This window comes from Callionymus lyra, chromosome 8 (assembly GCF_982586985.1).
Source record: "Callionymus lyra chromosome 8, fCalLyr1.hap1.1, whole genome shotgun sequence".
Taxonomy (NCBI): domain Eukaryota; kingdom Metazoa; phylum Chordata; class Actinopteri; order Syngnathiformes; family Callionymidae; genus Callionymus; species Callionymus lyra.
The window spans coordinates 23,281,500-23,300,247 of record NC_141825.1 but is presented as its reverse complement, the minus strand read 5'-3'; the positions used below and the strand labels follow the sequence as shown (position 1 = coordinate 23,300,247).

The 18,748-nt window shown below is 41.6% G+C and overlaps 2 protein-coding genes across 3 annotated transcripts; both read left to right on the top strand.

The window, feature by feature from the left end:
* On the top strand, window positions 1-8,047 carry herpud1 (homocysteine-inducible, endoplasmic reticulum stress-inducible, ubiquitin-like domain member 1). The gene is made up of 8 exons (XM_087797845.1): window positions 1-323; window positions 1,574-1,651; window positions 2,301-2,375; window positions 4,564-4,748; window positions 4,983-5,093; window positions 5,825-6,187; window positions 6,256-6,364; window positions 6,428-8,047. Exons 1-8 carry the CDS (start codon window positions 180-182, stop codon window positions 6,599-6,601), a joined length of 1,239 nt encoding a protein of 412 aa, XP_087653971.1. The 5' UTR covers window positions 1-179; the 3' UTR covers window positions 6,602-8,047.
* Window positions 8,048-9,103: 1,056 nt separating this feature from the next.
* Window positions 9,104-16,558, top strand: cetp (cholesteryl ester transfer protein, plasma). Of its 2 annotated transcripts, XM_087797137.1 has the most exons (18): window positions 9,104-9,182; window positions 9,292-9,530; window positions 11,215-11,326; window positions 11,385-11,516; window positions 11,964-12,034; window positions 12,875-12,965; window positions 13,029-13,098; window positions 13,168-13,228; window positions 13,857-13,948; window positions 14,034-14,133; window positions 14,548-14,627; window positions 14,690-14,740; window positions 14,811-14,957; window positions 15,036-15,103; window positions 15,221-15,263; window positions 15,931-16,000; window positions 16,064-16,149; window positions 16,222-16,558. In XM_087797137.1, exons 2-18 carry the CDS (start codon window positions 9,380-9,382, stop codon window positions 16,297-16,299), a joined length of 1,503 nt encoding a protein of 500 aa, XP_087653263.1. In that variant the 5' UTR covers window positions 9,104-9,182; window positions 9,292-9,379; the 3' UTR covers window positions 16,300-16,558. The 2 variants fall into 2 exon arrangements, with proteins under 2 accessions (XP_087653263.1, XP_087653262.1); XM_087797136.1 differs by lacking the exon at window positions 9,104-9,182 and having other exon boundaries at window positions 9,241-9,530.
* The last annotated feature ends 2,190 nt before the right edge of the window (window positions 16,559-18,748 follow it).

Sequence of the window (18,748 nt, the reverse complement as noted above, 5' to 3'; positions counted from 1 at the left end):
ACAGTGTGTTTGGAAACAACATTGTCGCTCTGACATTTTTCCAGCTCCAGCACCAGAACTTTCGCACCTCCAGGACCGAACCCGAGCCTCGAGTCCCACCGGGAGAGATCGTTCGGAACACACGCCGTGTGTTGTTCGTTGTTTTCGTCGACGAGGATCCGAACCCGAGAGACGTCAACATGGATTCCGGTTCGGAGACGATCAGTCTTCACGTCAAGACGCCCAACCAACTTCTGGAGGTCGTGGTCGTGGAGGGAGTGCGAGTGAGCTGGACCATCGGGGAGCTCAAGACCCACCTGTCCACCGTGTACCCGACGGAACCGGTGAGCTGACCCGCTCGGCCCGCCCGGTCCGTGCGAGCTAACGAGCCACAAAGCGACGATAACTCGTGGAATGTGAACAGCTGTTGTTAGCATGTTAGCATTAGCTCTGTTGTCAACAGTGACGAGGAAGCTTCTGATTTACCGCCAACAACTCTTTAGTTTTTACTATATTTACAACAAAATGCTTCACTTGAGGACATTTATTTAAGATATTCGCGGCTATTTCCATAAAATCTGGTAACATTCTCGCGTCTCCACGTTATTGTGATGCTAACATGACTTCCGCTCAGAGAACAACTTGAATACAAACAATATTATTATTAATAACACAAAATTACAAGTATATATCGAGGTTTCGCAGAGATGACTAGTATTGTTAATTTATAGCTCGTCAGTTTTTACTATAATAATCAATAATATTACTTATATGTATAATAAAAGAACAATTAATCTGTCAAGATATAAATTATTAAATTAAATTATTTGAAGACAATAGTTGAAACCTTTAAAAAAAAAAAAAAAAAATGTTTTAATGAAAGATTCAAGAGGTACGAAACATAAAGTTCAATATTCTAGTTCCAATAATTAGAAAATACATTTTCTGAATCCTGTGGATTTAATTGATGGCCTTTTAAATTCAAATGTATTTATAATATTAAAAATGTATTTGAAGGCACATTTCTGGAAACTAAAAGTCATGGTATATATATATATATATACATATATATATATATATATACCATGACCTTTAGTTAATAGTATAATATATAAACAAGGAAAGCACATTTAACAAAAAAAACATTAAATCATGAAACCATCAGCAATGAAAAGTTGTTAAAATGACAGAAAAGGCACGATAAGCATTTTTGAACAGATGAGTTGAGAGTTGAGATCTAAACTGGTTTAACACGTCTCTCACTTTAAGTGGTTATAAGTTCAGACAGTTATTTGTCAGAAGTTCAGATGTCGCTTCAGTGACACTAAAAAATGACATCAGTGTTTAGTCTCTGATAACGTTACATGTCACACTGACTTTATCTGATCGCGTTTTAATACGGTTCGTCATCACACCATCAGTGTGAGCTCTAAAGAGGGCATACAGAGAATAGGTCACTTAGAAACAGGATGCGAGCCGCAAACACAAAGACGTGTGTGAGGCACACCCAGAGACACAAGGGGTGGTTTGACTTGTGTTGCCTTTATCTTCAGTTTCAAAACTATCACTGGATTCACTGGACTTTTCCCTGCAGGCTGCCGGTGACCAGAAGCTCATCTATGGAGGGAAACTGCTGCCGGATCATCTGTGCATCAGAGAGCTCCTCAAGGAGGTGACCGTCTCACTCGAGTCATTTTACAACCCAATGACGGACTTTAAGTTGTCGTTAAGTCAACATCTGGTTCATCACACTTTGATTCAGTGATAGATATTGAATCTTCTGTCACACGAAGAGATCTTTTCCAAAATAAGTTAAAGAAAGTAACTTGTTTCCAAAGAGAACAACACTTTATAAGTGTAATATAAGATCTTTGTGTCTCTCATTTGTTTGATAACAATCTAAGTACTCAAACTGGTTTTCAAGTTAAACCATCTATACTTTTCTAGATTGAGGACTGTTGGAAATGCCCCTTGAGTTTCTGTTTCTCACTGTGTTCTGCTGGTCACGTCAATATTATGAAGAATAAAGAGCTGGTCATGCTTCATAGAAGCAACTTGTTTCACTTCCCACATTTGAAGCATTTGCATGTTGTTCCTACTCTCGATGTGACAGTCGGACTAAGAGGAAGTGTTTGAAACAACACCTGCATTTGGTAACAACAGTTTGTTACACTTGGACTGCAGGTCATCTATAATTGACGTAGAAACACCGCATCACTTAGATTCACTGCGACCTCCTTGTTTGTGTCTTTAAAATACACCCAAAAACGGCTCTGTTCACTTCAGATCGATGTTTAACCGACGTTTTTTTTTGTCCTCAGCCCGACTCCACACTCACTGTGCACCTGGTGCTGCCGCCTCGACTGTCCACCTCCTCACCTGGAGCCAGACCTAAGGTGACTTTCCTCAAGTGTGATTGTTGAAGGTGCTTCCTACATGCTTACAGTTAAAACTGGAGTAAAACAATGAGCTTTCTGCTTACAGGGAATTTGAATAAATGTGTTGTTGGTTCTGGTTCGATTTGTTTGTGGACAGTGAGGACGAAGGATTTGTAAAGTTTCGCCCTGATGCCCTCATGTTTCAACGCCTACCATGTGATCCATGGTGGCTGTTCTGGTTTCTAATGGGGGATCAAGGCGGTTCTAGCAGGTTTACCACTTCTACAATAGTACCTGAAGAGTGTTCTTTTAACAGGTTTTTCAAAGTAATAGTTACTTTTTGCTCCGGGGGGAATAGAAGAGGATGATTCTATAAACAAAAAAATCAGGTGATCTGACACACCAAGGTCGCGATGACCAAGTCAAAAGTTTGCCCCCTGGTGTTTGCGAGGATAATGACGAGCTGCTCTAGATTAAAGTAGTCCAGCTGTTGAATGATGATTCAGTCAAAGAGGTTGTAAATTGAATAATCATGTCATCGGTAGGATGTGCATCCGTTTGTGATCAAGATCAGTCTGGTTTTGATGTGTATCCAGACTTGTCAGAGAGTAGACAAACTCTCAGTAGATGCAGCGTGGACGGTGAAGTCGTCCCAGTCGATCAATGGCTGTGATTCACGGTGAAGTTCTGAAGCATCAGTGACAAGAACCAAGTCGAGCAAAGGTGTTGTGTAGGCAACATTTACTCATAACTGTCTGGTTAATAAAACCATAAACTCAAACAAAAACACCAGCATCCCCTCCTGTGTGATACAACCAGAGGAACCAGTTCACACCAGTCCTCCGACAGCTTCTGTTTGCTCTTCTGCTCAACAAACTCTGCTCACCTTTCAAACCTCCAGTATCGCAGCTGACGTGTCACCATGTGCTGCGACTCACACGGCAACGTCTCGCTTCTGCTGACACTGGCAGGTCGTAGCTAAACGTAGATGATTCACGTGAACAAGTGTCGCCACAGAAGTTTAACTTCTTCTCCTACCAGAGTGAGGGGTTGACGTCCACAGCAGGACTAGGGTGTGTCTCAAATCGCATACTTGCGTACTCAAAGTTAGTATTTTTGGTGCGCAAGTGCTTCTCAATTCTTAGTATGTAAATGTAGTGCTCCATACACACTTAATTGTCACTAAAACGCCCACAAAACTGAGTATGGTTCAATGGACACTAACCACCCTAAACGGCTCCATCTTAGTGACGTTGTAAGCAGAAGTTTCTTCATTTATATATATATATATATATATATATATATATATTCATATACTTACAGGTGCATTCTCAGCAGCAGTAGGAGGATAAACAAGTCTTCGCTGCTGATACCAGCTTAAATATCTCGCAAATATTTCGATTCTCATATTTTTTCTTTATTTCTTTTTCCAAACTTGCAAAACGTGCTGCCAGCAGGTGTCGCTAGTGTTCCAACAGCTGGTTGAAATCATCGTTAAATAGTAGTAGAAGAAGAAGCTGTCGAGTCATTTCCTGTTAGTGTGTAGCAGCAGAGTTTGATTTGAGACAAACTATCTGTGGAGAATTAGTTACTAGTTAGTACGTACACTATCCTGATGCATACTAACTTCTAGTATACTAGAAGTACGCTGTAAGTGCGATTTAAGACACAGCACAAGGCTGCGTCCCAAATCGCGCACTTCTGCACTTACACCTAATATTTTGAGTGCACAAGTGCGTCCCGATGAGAAGTGTGCGAAAATGTAGTGCGCAATGAGCACTTAAATGGCCAGAAAATTGAGTGTGGATCGATGGACACTTTCTACCCTCAACGTCCTCGATCTTAGTGACGTAGATGACGCTAAACGGAAGCTACGTTGCTAACGACGAGACTTCGAAGCCGATACCGACGTAAATGTCTCGAGAAAACTCTTATTTTACCACAAAACAACACAACATCAGTAATAACACAATGAAACACAACTTAATAACTCGTTTCAATTGGAGAAAAACGCTGTCAAGTGTCAGTGATAGTGTTTCAACGATTTGAATCAGCGTTAAAAAGTAGTGAACACATAACCAGGTTTTTTTTTTTTAGATATTAGAATTTATCAATGGGTTCATCTTATCATGGAGAAGATGCTCGTGTGGACAGTAGAGGTCCTGATTGTTGTGACACGCTTTAATCCTCGGGTTTTCGTTTCCAGACACGAGAGGCGGCCGACCAGCCGAGCACCTCCAGCTCCAGCACCTCCAGCTCCAGCCCAGGAACGTCTCCTGCTTCCCCCACACTGCGACAGAGGAGGCACGCGTCGCCCCCTGCAGGTCCGGCCGCGCAACCGCCCAGCCCACCGGCTCCCTCGCCTCCTCCAGAATGTCCCGTCACGCCACCGTGAGTGAATACTAGATCGTTTTGGAAACGTTCCTTCCTCTATTAACGAAGAAACGTTTGACAAAGTTGTAGTTGAGTAACTTTTTAACCAGAGTCATGTGAATGATCTCCTTGGCAGAGGTACATACCGTCTTGTTCGGTTTCCAATACAATGATTGACCCACTAATACGTATGTTTAATCCAGGAAGTTCACAAGTTATTAAACAGTTGAAAACCTCTGGTCCCGCCTCCAGGTTCGGGGCTCCACACCTGACCCCGCCGGCCTTCCCCAACTACTCCCTGTACAGCCCCCAGCAGCTGCTGTGGCTGCAGCACGTCTACGCTCGGCAGTACTACATGCAGTAGTGAGTACGACGCCTCAGGACTCAAGAGAGAAACTCCAAAATCAAACCAAATTTTCTTTATAACGATGCAAACACACTCGTGTCACGAGGAATAAAACACAAACTGGATCATCAACAAGTGTAAATATTGGCTGAAAATGTGACGCTTTATTTATTAATATAAATGTGAAGATCCTTAACTACAAAAATACTTATTCAATATATTTTGAGGGAGAAAGGGAACATTTTTTTACTAAATAGAAAATGCAGATTTCTATTTATTTATAAAAAAACAAAACAAGTATTTATATTTGTATGCTTTGTATACATATTTATTTTTTATGTATTTATTAAAATGATGTATACAAATGTAGGTGTTAATTGTTTATTCGTGTAGATATTGTATAACATTTCTATTTATACAGATTTACTTATAAAAACCTTATTGATTGATTTATTTTAATAGAATTGTTTTAATTTATGCAGACTTTATGTTTAAAGTCTATTAATTCTTGTAAATTTGGTAAAAAAAAAAGTTTTGTACAAATATTTTGAGGAAATGTGCCTTTTTTCACTCATGCAGAAGTTGTTTAAAAATGTACCTAAACATTTTAAATGTACTGACAAAATGAAGTTGCTCTGCATTAAAACAAGCAACAGGCGTCGACACAGGTTCTGCTCTTCGCTACAAACGTCACAGCGCCCCCTACAGTTGCAGTTTCTCTAACGTGTCATCCGTCAACTCCTCGCAGCCACGCCGCCCTCGCGGCAGCCGCCGCCCCCTCCGCAGGGACCCCGACCGTGGTCCAGCACCACCCGGTCCCCGCCCACCAGGTGCCGGTCCCCGCGCCGCTCGCCAACCAGAACCCCATCGACAACCTGCCGGTGAACCAGAACCCGGCGCAGGACGCCGCCTTCATCGACCCGGCCAACCAGAACCTCCGCATGAACGCCCAGGGCGGCGCCGTGATGGAGGACGAGGACGACCTGGAGCGCGACTGGCTGGACTGGCTGTACTCGGCCGCCCGGCTCGGCGTCCTCCTGATGATCGTGTACTTCAACTCCAACCTGAGCCGCTTCCTGCTGGTGATGAGCACGCTGCTGCTCATGTACCTGTGCGTGTCCTCAACACTAGATGGTACCGACAAGCTTCAACTCACTCTTGTGTATCTCCTTCCTGCAGACACACCGCCGGCCTGTTCCCCTTTAGAAGACCAGCCCAAGGAGCCAATCCCCAGCAGCCCCAGGAGGTCCAGCAGAACCAGGAGAACGACGAGAGAGACCCGAACAATGTAAGCTAAGCACACGCGTGTAGAGCAAGTTTCGATTCCTAAACTGATGTGGTCTTGAACAAGGAGGAGCAGGAGGAGCGACCCGCCGCCGAGGACGCCGGCGCCGCAGAAGCAGAACCGATGGCGGCGGTCTTGGTTCCTCCTCACCAGGTGTCAGCCATGTGGACCGCCTGGGTTTTCTTCAAGACCTTCTTCTTGTCGCTCATCCCTGAAGCTCCTCGGGGCGTCGCCAATTGACCCGCCCGGACCCGACAGAGACAAACTGCGCCGGGCTCTGGTGGCTTTTTACCTGAACACAAATGGACTTTTGTTCTGAACAGAAGTAGAACCAAGCGGGGGGGCGCTCCACCCGCCATGACTTGGAAAGTCAAAGGGACTTCATCAGGACGGCAGAGATCAAAAAGGATTCTTCTCTTGGTAGAGAGCACTTTCAGCTTTTGGTGTCGCTTCATCATGAGGTGGTTCCGACCCGGATCACGATGAGTCGCACACAAATGCATGTTTGTTTTTTTTTATTTAAAAGTAATCGAGCTTCTGTGTACAAAAAAGAAAGTGTTGATATTAATTCCGATGTTAATATTCTCTAATTAAAGTTAAATTGTAAAAGCTCAGCGACGACTGAAGAGGATCTGAATGAACTGTTTAAAGGTCCAGATGTTTGGGACTCGAGTGATGGAGGAGTTCGTGGAGGTCGAGTGGACGGATGTGAAACGAAGGTGTTGCACATGATTACTTCCTGGTTCTGGGAAAACCATCATAGTCTATATATAGTTTTTTCTTTTTCAATAAATAATCATTGACACATCTATAGAAGTGTAACAGTTCTATTGAATGGTTGAATTTCCTTTATTATAACTTTGACAGGCTGTTTTTTTTTTCTATTATTAAATAATGATTATTTTTCTAAAATAATTATAATTAATTAAATAAAAACACATTCACATACAGTGCATATTTTTTATTTATTTATAATATTTAGAACATGTTTGGAATTATTGTAATTATGATATCGAATTATTCTTTTAGTTTTTTTAATTCAATTATTATTTTAAAAAATCCAACATTTCAATATACAAATTATTGAATCAATTTATAGACTAAAGAAGACAAATCTCATTATTAATTGTTTTCATTATCCAAAAAAAAATGATGATGAATGGTTTAAAAAACATTTCATTGACGTTATTCAAAGTTTCAATGTTAAATTCAATCATTCAATATTCTGATGTCACTTATTTTCTTCCAAAAGTCAAGCATTAAATTGATAAATTCCAAAAAACCTCATCCTTGTATAACCCTTGTAAGGCCCGAAAACAAATGTGATTAATTTATCCCTTGTGTCGTCTCTGGGTCACAACGACCTCCACCACTGCATATGTATCTATGGAAGCCGGGGAGGTCGTTCACCTTGACCCTGAGACGACACAAGGGATAAATCAACGTGTTCTCAGAAAGTGCAACAAGAAAGCGCGGCGTCCCTGAACGCACCAGTAAAAGAGACTGTAAGTTGAAGACAAAGGCTCAAACTTCTCTGATGTGACAGGTTCAGAAAATGAGACAAGAAATGGAACAATGTCCTGAAATTACCCTTAAGAGGAGTTTGGATGAAATCATGCTGAAGCTAGAGTTCTGTGAGAAGTAAGTTGGCTCTGAAAGACAAATAAAAACCATTGTTATGTGTTATTAGTTTTGTATTTGTCATTATCGACCCGTCCTGCCCCCTCAGGTGACCTTGGTTGTGGAGTTGTTTGAGGTCCCTGGGAGAGTTCGTTGACCTCTGGTGTGGAAACAAGACAAACATTACAAGAGGATCCCACGCCGTGAAAACAAATGTCACGGATATGTACGATTCATGGCTCTGACCAGGAGTGTCCATTCATTTTTTACATTTTGACTGATCAAGGTCAGAAGTAACCATAACTATTTCCCGCCTAAAACATTGTTTTGTCAGTTTAAATTATTATTTTAAAAAAGTTAAAAAAGTTTCATTTATTCTATAAAAATCATTATTTATATTTGTCTTGCACTTTTACCTACCGTCCCATAACATCGTACAAACACACTGTTTCTTTGAGACACATCACAGATGAGTCAAATCCTCGCAGGTGCCGAGGTCTCCAGCAGTTTGATGAGATTGATTTTGTTGGTATTGAGATAGTGTTGAAGTGAACTAACACATGATAGAAAGTGTTATAATGAAGTTTGTTTTCAACTGGAATGTCAAGAGAAGGACATTTGACACTCAATGCTATACTTGCTAGCTTAGCTAGTGGCTAACAGTGCTAGCTTAGCTAGTGGCTAACAGTGCTAGCTTAGCTAGTGGCTAACAGTGCTAGCTTAGCTAGTGGCTAACAGTGCTAGCTTAGCTAGTGGCTAACAGTGCTAGCTGCAGTGAGGTGAGCTTTAGCTTTGAAAATTAGAATGTTTATTGTGTCAATCTAGGATGAAATAAGAAAATATAATTTCTATTATCAAACAAGACATTTTTATGACATAGCATTTTGTCAAATACTTTTGTGTCCAGCATGAGTTTATTTTGTCATGTTACAAGATGCTTAAGATAAATATATTTGTTGACAGTGAAAATATCACATTATACTAGATGTATGTCTGAGGTGAGAAATATTATCTGATGTTTAGTATAAAAAAAACCAAGTTAATTTCTGTTTCATTAAATCTGGACTTTGACTTCAAACTAAGGCTTCTCATCGCAGCACACAAAGAGCTCTGTGAGGACATCATGGATCTGCCTTTTGTCCTTATCTCAGGTCCCCCTGTGAGCGACCCCTCGATGAGGTTGTGATAAAGACGCACTGAGGTGACTAGTTCATGTTACTCTGTGGAGTCACTGAGCTCTTTGTCAAGAGATGCAACATTAGCCGTTTCTACGTAATGTTACTCATTATTGGACTCATTGAGCACAACAGGACTTTGCTCAGTTTGCCGAGAGGGAACACGGCGACAAGGACAAGTCACTGGATCCTGGGATCAGTGTGGTGCAGCGTCAAGGGGAAGATGTCCTGCCGTGTGTCTGCACCTCTTATCCTGCTGCTGCTGCTGCTTCTGTCGCTCTGCCGGACGTCGCGCTGCTGTCGGACGGATCAGGGATCGGCCTACAGATTCACCGGGGTGGCCTGTCGCCTCACCCGCCCTGCCGCCGCCGTGTGTGAGTGATGCAAACGTCTTCTGTGGTTGTGTGGTGGCAGTCTGCTCGGAAAACAAATAGTAAGTCAATAATCTGTTGAGTGCTTTTCCAGACCAGGGCCACAAAGCGCTTAAACAATCAATACAAATACTATAAAATATATACTTAAAGGTCAAGACACCACCGAGACAAACACGGGAGTATCAGAGAATCAAGGAAAAGCCTGCATGAATAAAAGTGTCTTCAGATGTTTCTTGAAGGAGTCAGTAGGTCCTCCTCTGGTCCTGAACCGTGTACGAGGAACCATCAGTAGATTCTGATCCACAGACCTCAGAGCCCGAGCTGGGGTGTAAGTCTGGATCAGATCAGTGATGGAAGGAGGAGCCTGACCATGAATAGATCTGAAAGTAAGAACCAGAATTTTAAAGTTGATCCTGAAAGAAACTGGCAGCCAGTGAAGAGATTTAAGGATCGGAGAAATGTGAGTTCTTCTACTAGAGCGAGTCAGAATTCTCGCTTCAGAGTTCTGAATCAACTGCAGGCGAGACAGAACCTTCTTGTTAAGACAAGATGTTTTCATGTCTTAACAAGAACTGTTACAATAGTCCAGACGAGAAGACACAAACGCATGGATAATAAGCTCCAGATCATGTTGTGACAACATTTTCCCAAGTTTAGAGATTTTTCTCAGTTGAATGAAATGGTTTCTGGTCAGTTTTCTACAGAGACATAGAACCATGTCTTTGTGAAATACAACACTCATGTTTCTCAGGCTCAGTTTGACAGACTGACCTCACCCAAGTACTGACTCAACTCTGACAAGAGTTTCACGTTCGTCCATATTTAAGTGCAAAGTATTTCCACTCATTGATTTCAAGCAAAAAATGTACTAAGCTGTTCAGCCTCTGGGGCTCAGTTTTATCAAAACGAGAGCTGGATGTCATCAGCAAACATGTGATAAGAAACATCAGGAAATCTCTGAATGATTTTACCGAGGGGAATCAAGTACAGCAAAAACAATAAAGGAGCCAGAACAGAACCTTGAGGGACTCCACACAACAGATCTGCCGATTCAGACCTCATTTGATTGGCAGATACACTAAAACTGCCCCCAGAAAGATATGATGAGAACCATTCTAACACAGACCCAGACAGTCCCACTTCATCCCTCAGTCTTCTCAGCAGGATCTGGTGATCAACTGTGTCAAAGGCTGAGGACAGATCCAAAAGAACCAGAACAGTGAATTTACCAGAGTCAGCCGACATCATGATGTCACTGGACACTCTCAGTAAAGCTCCGTAGAGTGATGTTTACGGAAGCCAGACTGAAACTTCTCATGGATGTCGCTCTGATCCAGGAACAAAGACAGCTGCTCAGACACCACCTTCTCCAAGATCTTGGACAAGAAAGGGAGCTTAGAAATAGGCCTGAAATTACTGAGGTCAGTTGCGTCTAAGCCTGGATTTTTCAGCAAAGGCTCCACAATGGCATGTTTAAATGCATTGGGAAAAACACCTGTGGAAAGGGAGAGGTTCACCATTTTGGTAACCCAGGGGCCAATTACATCATACACTTAAATAAAGAGCCTACAAGGAAGGACGTGGGACGAGCAAGTGGGTTCTTGTCCATACTGACAACCCCTATGCATGATCCATAACAGTGATCAGAAGATGTTTCTCTTAAAAAAACGTTTACATCCTGCAGTGAATGAAAAGACGACGAAGGTGATCGAGGCGGCATTCCAGCACGCCAGGTACCCCAACATGAAGGCAGAGAAATCCCTTCTTATCGGCAAAGTAGCCTACGGCCTTGACAAGTGAGTAGAAATGTCATCCCTACATCCGACTGAGACTGACGGATCTCCTTTGTCACAGCCTGGAGATCCACAATCTGGACATTGGTAGCAGCCGCTTTGACCTTCTTCCGGGCGAAGGCATTAACTTGGAGATCAACAACGTGTCGGCGGTCTTCAATGGGACCATCAAGTACAGCTACGGCAGTTGGCTGTGAGTCCATTTTTAAACATGAACACATTGTTGGTGTAAAAGTGTCATCAACAAAACAGAAACAGCACATTCTATTTCAGCTAAAAGGATTTTTGACCCAAGCTTAAAGTCTAGATCTGATTGGCTGTTGTGCTCCTTTACAGAGTCCTGGTAACAATGTGGTCAGACTTTAGATCAGGGGTGGGAAAAATGTTCCAGAAAGGGTAGGTAGGTTTTTGTTCCAACCAATCGGGAGGACACCTTTTTACCAACCAGGTGTCTACTCGGTTCACTGTCTGGTGTTGCTTTTTTCAGCTCAAATTAAGCATGCTTGGTTGGTTGAAACAAAAACCTGCACCACCAGGGCCCTTTGAGGGACATATTGCCAATGTCTGTTTAGATGGTCCTGGAGACAGGAATACAACACTTATTAAAACCCGTATTTTGTGCTTATTCTCAAACCACCAGGGTGAACGTCGACCACTCCATCACGTTTGAGATCGACTCTCAGATAGATCTGGGGATCAAACCAAGACTCTGTAAGTACGTGGGATTAAAAGAAGTAGGTCTACAGATTGGCTCCTCCTACCATTACTACAACTACTGAAGTATATCAACTACTATAATAACACTTCAGCACTTACTTTTACTACCAAATGACTTGTATTGCTAAAACTAGTTCAAAAGTGAAAACCTACGACTATTATACCTAATTTCCTGAACATATCTTCTTGTATAAAGAGAACATTTCTGTTACTACCACTATTACCAACATAAATTTTTACAAAATACAAGCTTTACGATCGCGACTGGACACACTTTCTTCCGGCGACTGTACAGGTCAATAGTCTTGGGAGAAAAGGCCCCGATCTATAGAAACATCGCTATATTTAAGGCAAATTTCCCGCCCGGGGGGTCGTCCTTTCCGGCCAAATGGTCAATCAAGTTCCCTGTGTCCCGATCCCCTGTAGTAGAGGGACATCCTGATTTGTTCTCTTGTAATCTAATCATTTAAGTGTTCTCGGGTGGGGGTTTCCGTCTTTTAGCCCCCTTTTCCCGGATGCGTCTTGCTTCGTTCTTTTATCTACTATTTAAGGTTTGATTGGCAGATAAACAGATGTTTTTAAATAACCGGTGTCGTATCTCTATTTATGTTTCAAGCTTGTCTTGACTACTTTATATTCTGATTATCTTTTAGCATTAATTTAAGTATGGCATATATGTATAGTGTATAATCATTTTTATCTAACACTCGTCACTGCCTAGCCAAGTGAAACTGGTAACTTCTGTCTAGTGAAATATTTTCTACTAGCACAGCTGTTTCCATTAGTACTACTTGAGTCTCTGTGCTTTTTATTGAATGTGGTTTACTCCGTCAGACTGTGGCACTGGAGGTAACGTGGCCGCGGACACATCCGACTGCTTCTTGAACTTTGACCGGCTTCATCTTCAGCTGCAGGGAGACAAGCAGTGAGTGACGGTTTCAGGTCCAACCAGGACGTCACGACTCTCATCTTGTCGCTGTTGTTTCAGACCAAACTGGCTTAAGAAGCTCTTCACCGATTTCATCTCCTTCACCGTCAAAATGGTCATCAAGAGACAGGTGAGGACCAAGCATTTGGATTCTCTGTTGGACCAACAGCTCACCAGTTAACTCGTGTCTGCAACGCAGATATGTAAAGAGATCAACAAGGTGGCAAACATTCTGGCCGACTTCGTCCAAGAGAGAGCAGGTGGGTCCGATAATCTGCAATCTTCAGGCTTGGCCTGTTGTGTTTTGTTTCCCCAACTACTGACACCATAGAGGTCTTTAAGCCTAGAGTTGGAACTGCCTTTTATCGTGGCCAGCACTCGTTTCTCAAAAGTGATAAACCATCTTCTTGGTTGTCTTTATCTTCTTAGCCAGAAAAGTAGTGCTTAAGTGAGTTTGAACTCAAGAGGTGCTTAGAACCTACAGAGTTCTGCTCCAGGCAATAAAAAGGGACTATCATTGTGACGATCCAGTACCATCCTTAATGGTGTCACTTTTCTATCTTTATGGTCCTCTATCCTCCTCGTACCAAAAACACTATTGGGGTAAACATTTTCACTTAAACATCTCCCAGGATTTGTTTGAGAATATGAATTAGCCATCTTCTTACAGCATCACCAGCTCCTAATAGTACATGTGTAGTTTTTCGGCCTAGTTGTTACGTGATTAATTATGGAGGATTCATACTTTTGGTATGTCCAGGTCTGCTCTGACCCAAAGGTCTGTCAGTCATCTTCAGAATGTCATCTTTAACTGAGTTATGGAGCTCCAGGTAACGCATTAAACCACAGGAAGTCACATGGTGTCTTGTTTTCTTCTTCTTATTCCAGAGGAGTTTCTGAAGGATGGAGACATCAGTGTGGACATCAACTTGACGGCGCCACCTGTCATCACCAACAACTACATCGAATCATACCACAAGGTTCAAATAAATTAAAAAAAACACCCTTGACTTTTCTTCAACCTCTATATCTTGTTCTTGACGGATGTTCTCTCATCTCAACAAGGGTCTGACGAAGTTCAATGGCTCGTCGGCCTCCATCGACGACTCCGTGTTCCACCCCAGTTTGCTGACTCATCACAGGATGCTCTACTTCTGGGTGTCAGGTCAGTTCACTCTCCTTCTTTACCCTCCTGAATGGACGGCTCTGAAAACTTGTAGCTTGACATTCAAGAAGAGAACACATTTCTTCCTTTTGTATTGGAAGTCCTTTTCTGTGCAACACTAGACCAGCCAGGGGACTCTGTGGTCCACATTGAGACCAACACTTCTGACTGTTGTGGGCTCCTTAACTTTGCTTACAACTTGTGATTCTGTTTTTTTACCCATCTGTCCGTGGAGGTTCTCATTCATCCAGGTCATGGTTAGCCAAGAGGTTCAAAAGCAAGTCAACTGGACTGTGAAGAGTCTTTAGGACGACGTTTAATTCTCCTCTTATGAGAAACGAAACGTGGTCCTAGAAACTCTCCTACACAGTCCAGTTGACTCGTTTTTTACCCACAGATTTTTGTTTTCCCCAGATCAGCTTTTGAACCCGGTACTGGCCGCTGCTCATAAGGACGGACGCTTCTTTCTCAACATCTCTGGTGCAGAACTCAGTGTAAGAACATGATAAGGTGACCTTCCAACAATCACTACTGCAACATCATCTTTGCACCTCAGGAACTTTTTACGCGGAAGTTCGTCAGCTCTGCACCTCAACTCTTGCAAAAGGTTTGACCGTGACTTACAATGTGCTGAGTCAGCAGGTGAAGCGCGAGTTCACTCTAGGTTTTGCGTGCAGTGTTTTGGCGGCGCGCCGAGGCTGGCCCTCTGGAGTTCACAGGTTCCCTTCCTCAACACGTCCACGATGGGGACCAGGGTCTGGGCGGGGGCGACGGGACGGCTATGGTGCGACGATCGAGACGAGCCGACGCTTTCCTTCCAGACGGTCAGAGGTTTAGACTCACACGAGACACTTTGTTTGTACGAAGGTCAGACCATCACTGACGCGTCATTCCTTCTCCAGGATGTTAGCGTGGACGTCACTGCCTCTTATTCCAAAAAGCGTCTCTCTCTTCATGGCAGCCAACCAGAGTGAGATTTCTATGGCCAACTTCTTGTCGAATCAACTTGACCGCTTATCAATTCTACTGCTTCAGCTATGTCAGCATTAGCATTAGCATCATGCTAAGTTTTTTTCCTTTGCTCAAGGGTTTCTATCCTGGATACTGTGATGACTTTTGAGTATTTACAGGTAAGAAAATATTGAAAAAAAATATCTATATTTAAGTCCAGCCTTGTTGAAATGGAATGTCATTAAGATCCCTTCAATATTTAAAGAAGACATTTCTAGTCTTGTTTCATCCCAAAATGGAAGTACGTGGTATTGATAGAAGTAGGTCTACAGATTGGCTCCTACTACTCTTACTACAACTACTGCAGTATTTCAACTACTACTAAAAACACTTCAGCATTTACTTTTACTACAAAATGACTTGTTTTGTTAAAACAACTAGTTCAAAAGTTGAAAGCCGACGACTATTATACCTAATTTCCTGACCATATCTTATTGTATGATGAAAGTTACTATTACTACCACTATTACCAACATACATATTCTCTCTCAACTGCAAGTACTATTTTTACTAACCCTTATATTTGGTCGAGCATTGGTCATACTCCTATAATTTTACCAGGATTATTATTATTCGGGTATAAAACTGTCAAAACCAGAAGCAAAACAAAATAGAAAATTGTTAAAAAAAAAAAAAAAATGAAATTGCTTAACTTAAGAATGATTAATAAGAAATACAAAATAAATGACTGATTAAAAGTTAACAATTAACGATATCAAAACAAAAATAACTGAATATTGTAAAAAATAAAAACAACACATCAAGTTACGGCTCGTGTCCTTCTAGGACTTTGAGAAGACCATGGACTTCATAAAGGAAGCTGTAGAGCACGTCGGCATTCCCAAAGTCTTGTCTGGTAAGAATGACGTCACCGGACCTCAAGGACCTGCCGGTAACAGGGTTGGGTCTTGATTTCCAGTGCTCGGGTCCGAGACGACTCGCCTGTTGGACCAACAGGGAACAAACTTGTTCGACATCTATGACCCAGAAGTTCTTCCTCGAGACGTGAGTGCGTCGTGTCTTTATCTCCTGACCCTCCGGAGATCACATCTGTGTTCTCTCTGATTCTACCTTCAGGGTTACGTCGTCGTGCAGATGGATTTCGGTTTCCCTCATCACCTCCTGGTGGAGTTCCTGAAGAGGACTCTCCAGTGACGGCCCAGAGAACGAAGGATGACGAGTCAGTTAGAAACCTAGGTTTTGGCCACTCGTGACTGTAGAACGTATGATGTAAAGTGTATGAATTATTTAAGTGATTTTAGAGTGTTTTTCTGATATTTACTTTCACGAGTCCTGAACAGGAAGTTGACGCGGACACAGGAAATAACATTGATATATTTCATGTACAAATAGATTTTTTCGTTTTAACTGCATTTTATTTTAAATATATAATAAAAATGTACCATCAACATTTTGACATTTGTAGATATTGGAATTTGATGACGTGTTTATTTATCAAGTTACAAATGCACACAGATCAACTCTACATCCCTGAAATCCCATAAATAGCTTCCATAGCAACTATCTACATTGTTAACAATATTTTTGGTCTTAAAAAACGGAGTAAGAGACGCTCAAATAGAAATAATAATACTTTTAAAAAAACATTTCATGTGCCCTTTACTATGTGTTATCAACAGACGCTACATAGAATGCTAACCTGTAAATAGCTAACACACTTGAACAAAGAAAACAGTATTTTAAAGTCATAATAGTGAACAAAAATATACTCACAAACATCCTGTCTTCCTCAGAAAATGAAACATTAACTCCCAAAAGTTAAAATAATAATTAGAACTAGAAACACAATATGAAATTCATCTGTTATTGGCGTCACAGGAAGTTCCTTTGCGAGGCAAAATACAACAGGAAGTTCACCTTTAAAAACGCAAATCTCGCTTTTGAAAATTCAAGTTAAGTAATTTTTATTCTACTTCTTCAAAACGTCTATGACTAATACGTGTAGGTGACGTCATCGCTCCAATTCAAATGAACGAATACGTCATTATTATTGTTCTCTTCATTCTTGATAAACCACGTGACGATTAAATAAAATAAAGTCTTTTTTTTAAATGTAGCTTCTGCTGAAATGAGTTACACGTTATAACCGCTAGATGGCGGAGTTTACCTCTTGTTGCAGACTTTAGGAAAGCCAGCGACGAGACAATAGCTGTGACGTCACAGACGGGAGCGTCTGAGATGGAGAGATTGAAAGTGAACAAAAAAGTGTTGTATTTTTTATTTTGTTTCACTATCTATATCCACAGCACATCTTATCTGGCTTTGTTTGCTCTTTTTTGTGTTTTTTAAAGCGATAAAAGCTATTTTATTAACAACAATGTAATTACTGATATTGAATGATTCTGGAAACATTTAGGACATACACAACATTTATTACCAGAAAACGTCGTTCTTAATTCAATTATAATTCGCCAAATATAATATGTAAAAATAGATAATGAATAAGAAACAAAAACGTAATTGTTTTTTTTTATTTCAAACTGAACAATAATTAATAAAATTATACTAAAAAAAGGAATTTAAGACCATTATTTCTTAATTGTCTATTACCTTATTATTTTTGTCATTTTAATTTGAATAATATACTTATTTTCATTTTATTTGATGTACTTTATATTGTAACAATTATTGTATTATTATTTTAACTTTGTGTGTAAACCTGCTGTTTGCATTAAAAGTCATTAAAAAAATAAAATAAAAAAGAGGTTGTCGAGTGTTTAAGAGCAACATGTGGAGGAGACTCCACCAAATAAACTGGATTGTTTTGGAGCTACTTTGCAGATTCAGGACATTAAACTTGTGAATGATGATAATAAAAATTAAAGCAGCACAGCCTGAAGAAAACCCTCGTCCGAGTTACATTCATGTAGCTTTAATTGATCAGTTTGCTCTGAGTTGAATTAAAAAAGATTCTATATTAACGTCAATCACAAAAGGCCGCGACGCTTCGGTACGGCATGTTGTTTTCTCCCGTTCAAGGGTCACATGTCGGGGGGGGAAGGGGCTCAGTTCGGGGGGTCGCACAGTCTGGACCGGGTCAAACGCATAATTGCTGGGGCGTCAGACGTAAACAGGCGGCGTGTCTGGACAAACGCCCGAACTGGCCATTCCAACGACTCCAAAGCTCTTTGTGTTCCCAGACAACAGCATTCTGCTGCAGTGTGTGTGTGTGTGTGTGTGTGTGTGTGTGTGTTCAGGTGTTTGTTTCTGTGTGTCACAGCTGAGTCACGGTGACCCCGACACTTCAGTCCTCTCATGAGAACTCCTGCGGCCTCAGGACCTTCGCCGTCCTCCGATACTCATGACACCGCCGGAACATTATGACCCCCCGGAGCCTAAACCGCAACTTTGGTCAAAAAGAAGAGACTAATAAAGTTGTGTTTGTAATAAACTGGGGCTGCAGTTTGAGTCAAGGTCAAGGTCAGGACCGCTCACATTCCATTGATTTCAACGATGACGTCACCGGGACATACCAGGGCAAAGTCCAGCTGCGGCTCTTATCGTGACCCCAAAAAAGTCACTGGAGCCCATCGAAGCTGACATGGAGCACCTGCAGCGCCAGACGACAAACTCTTGCTCAAGT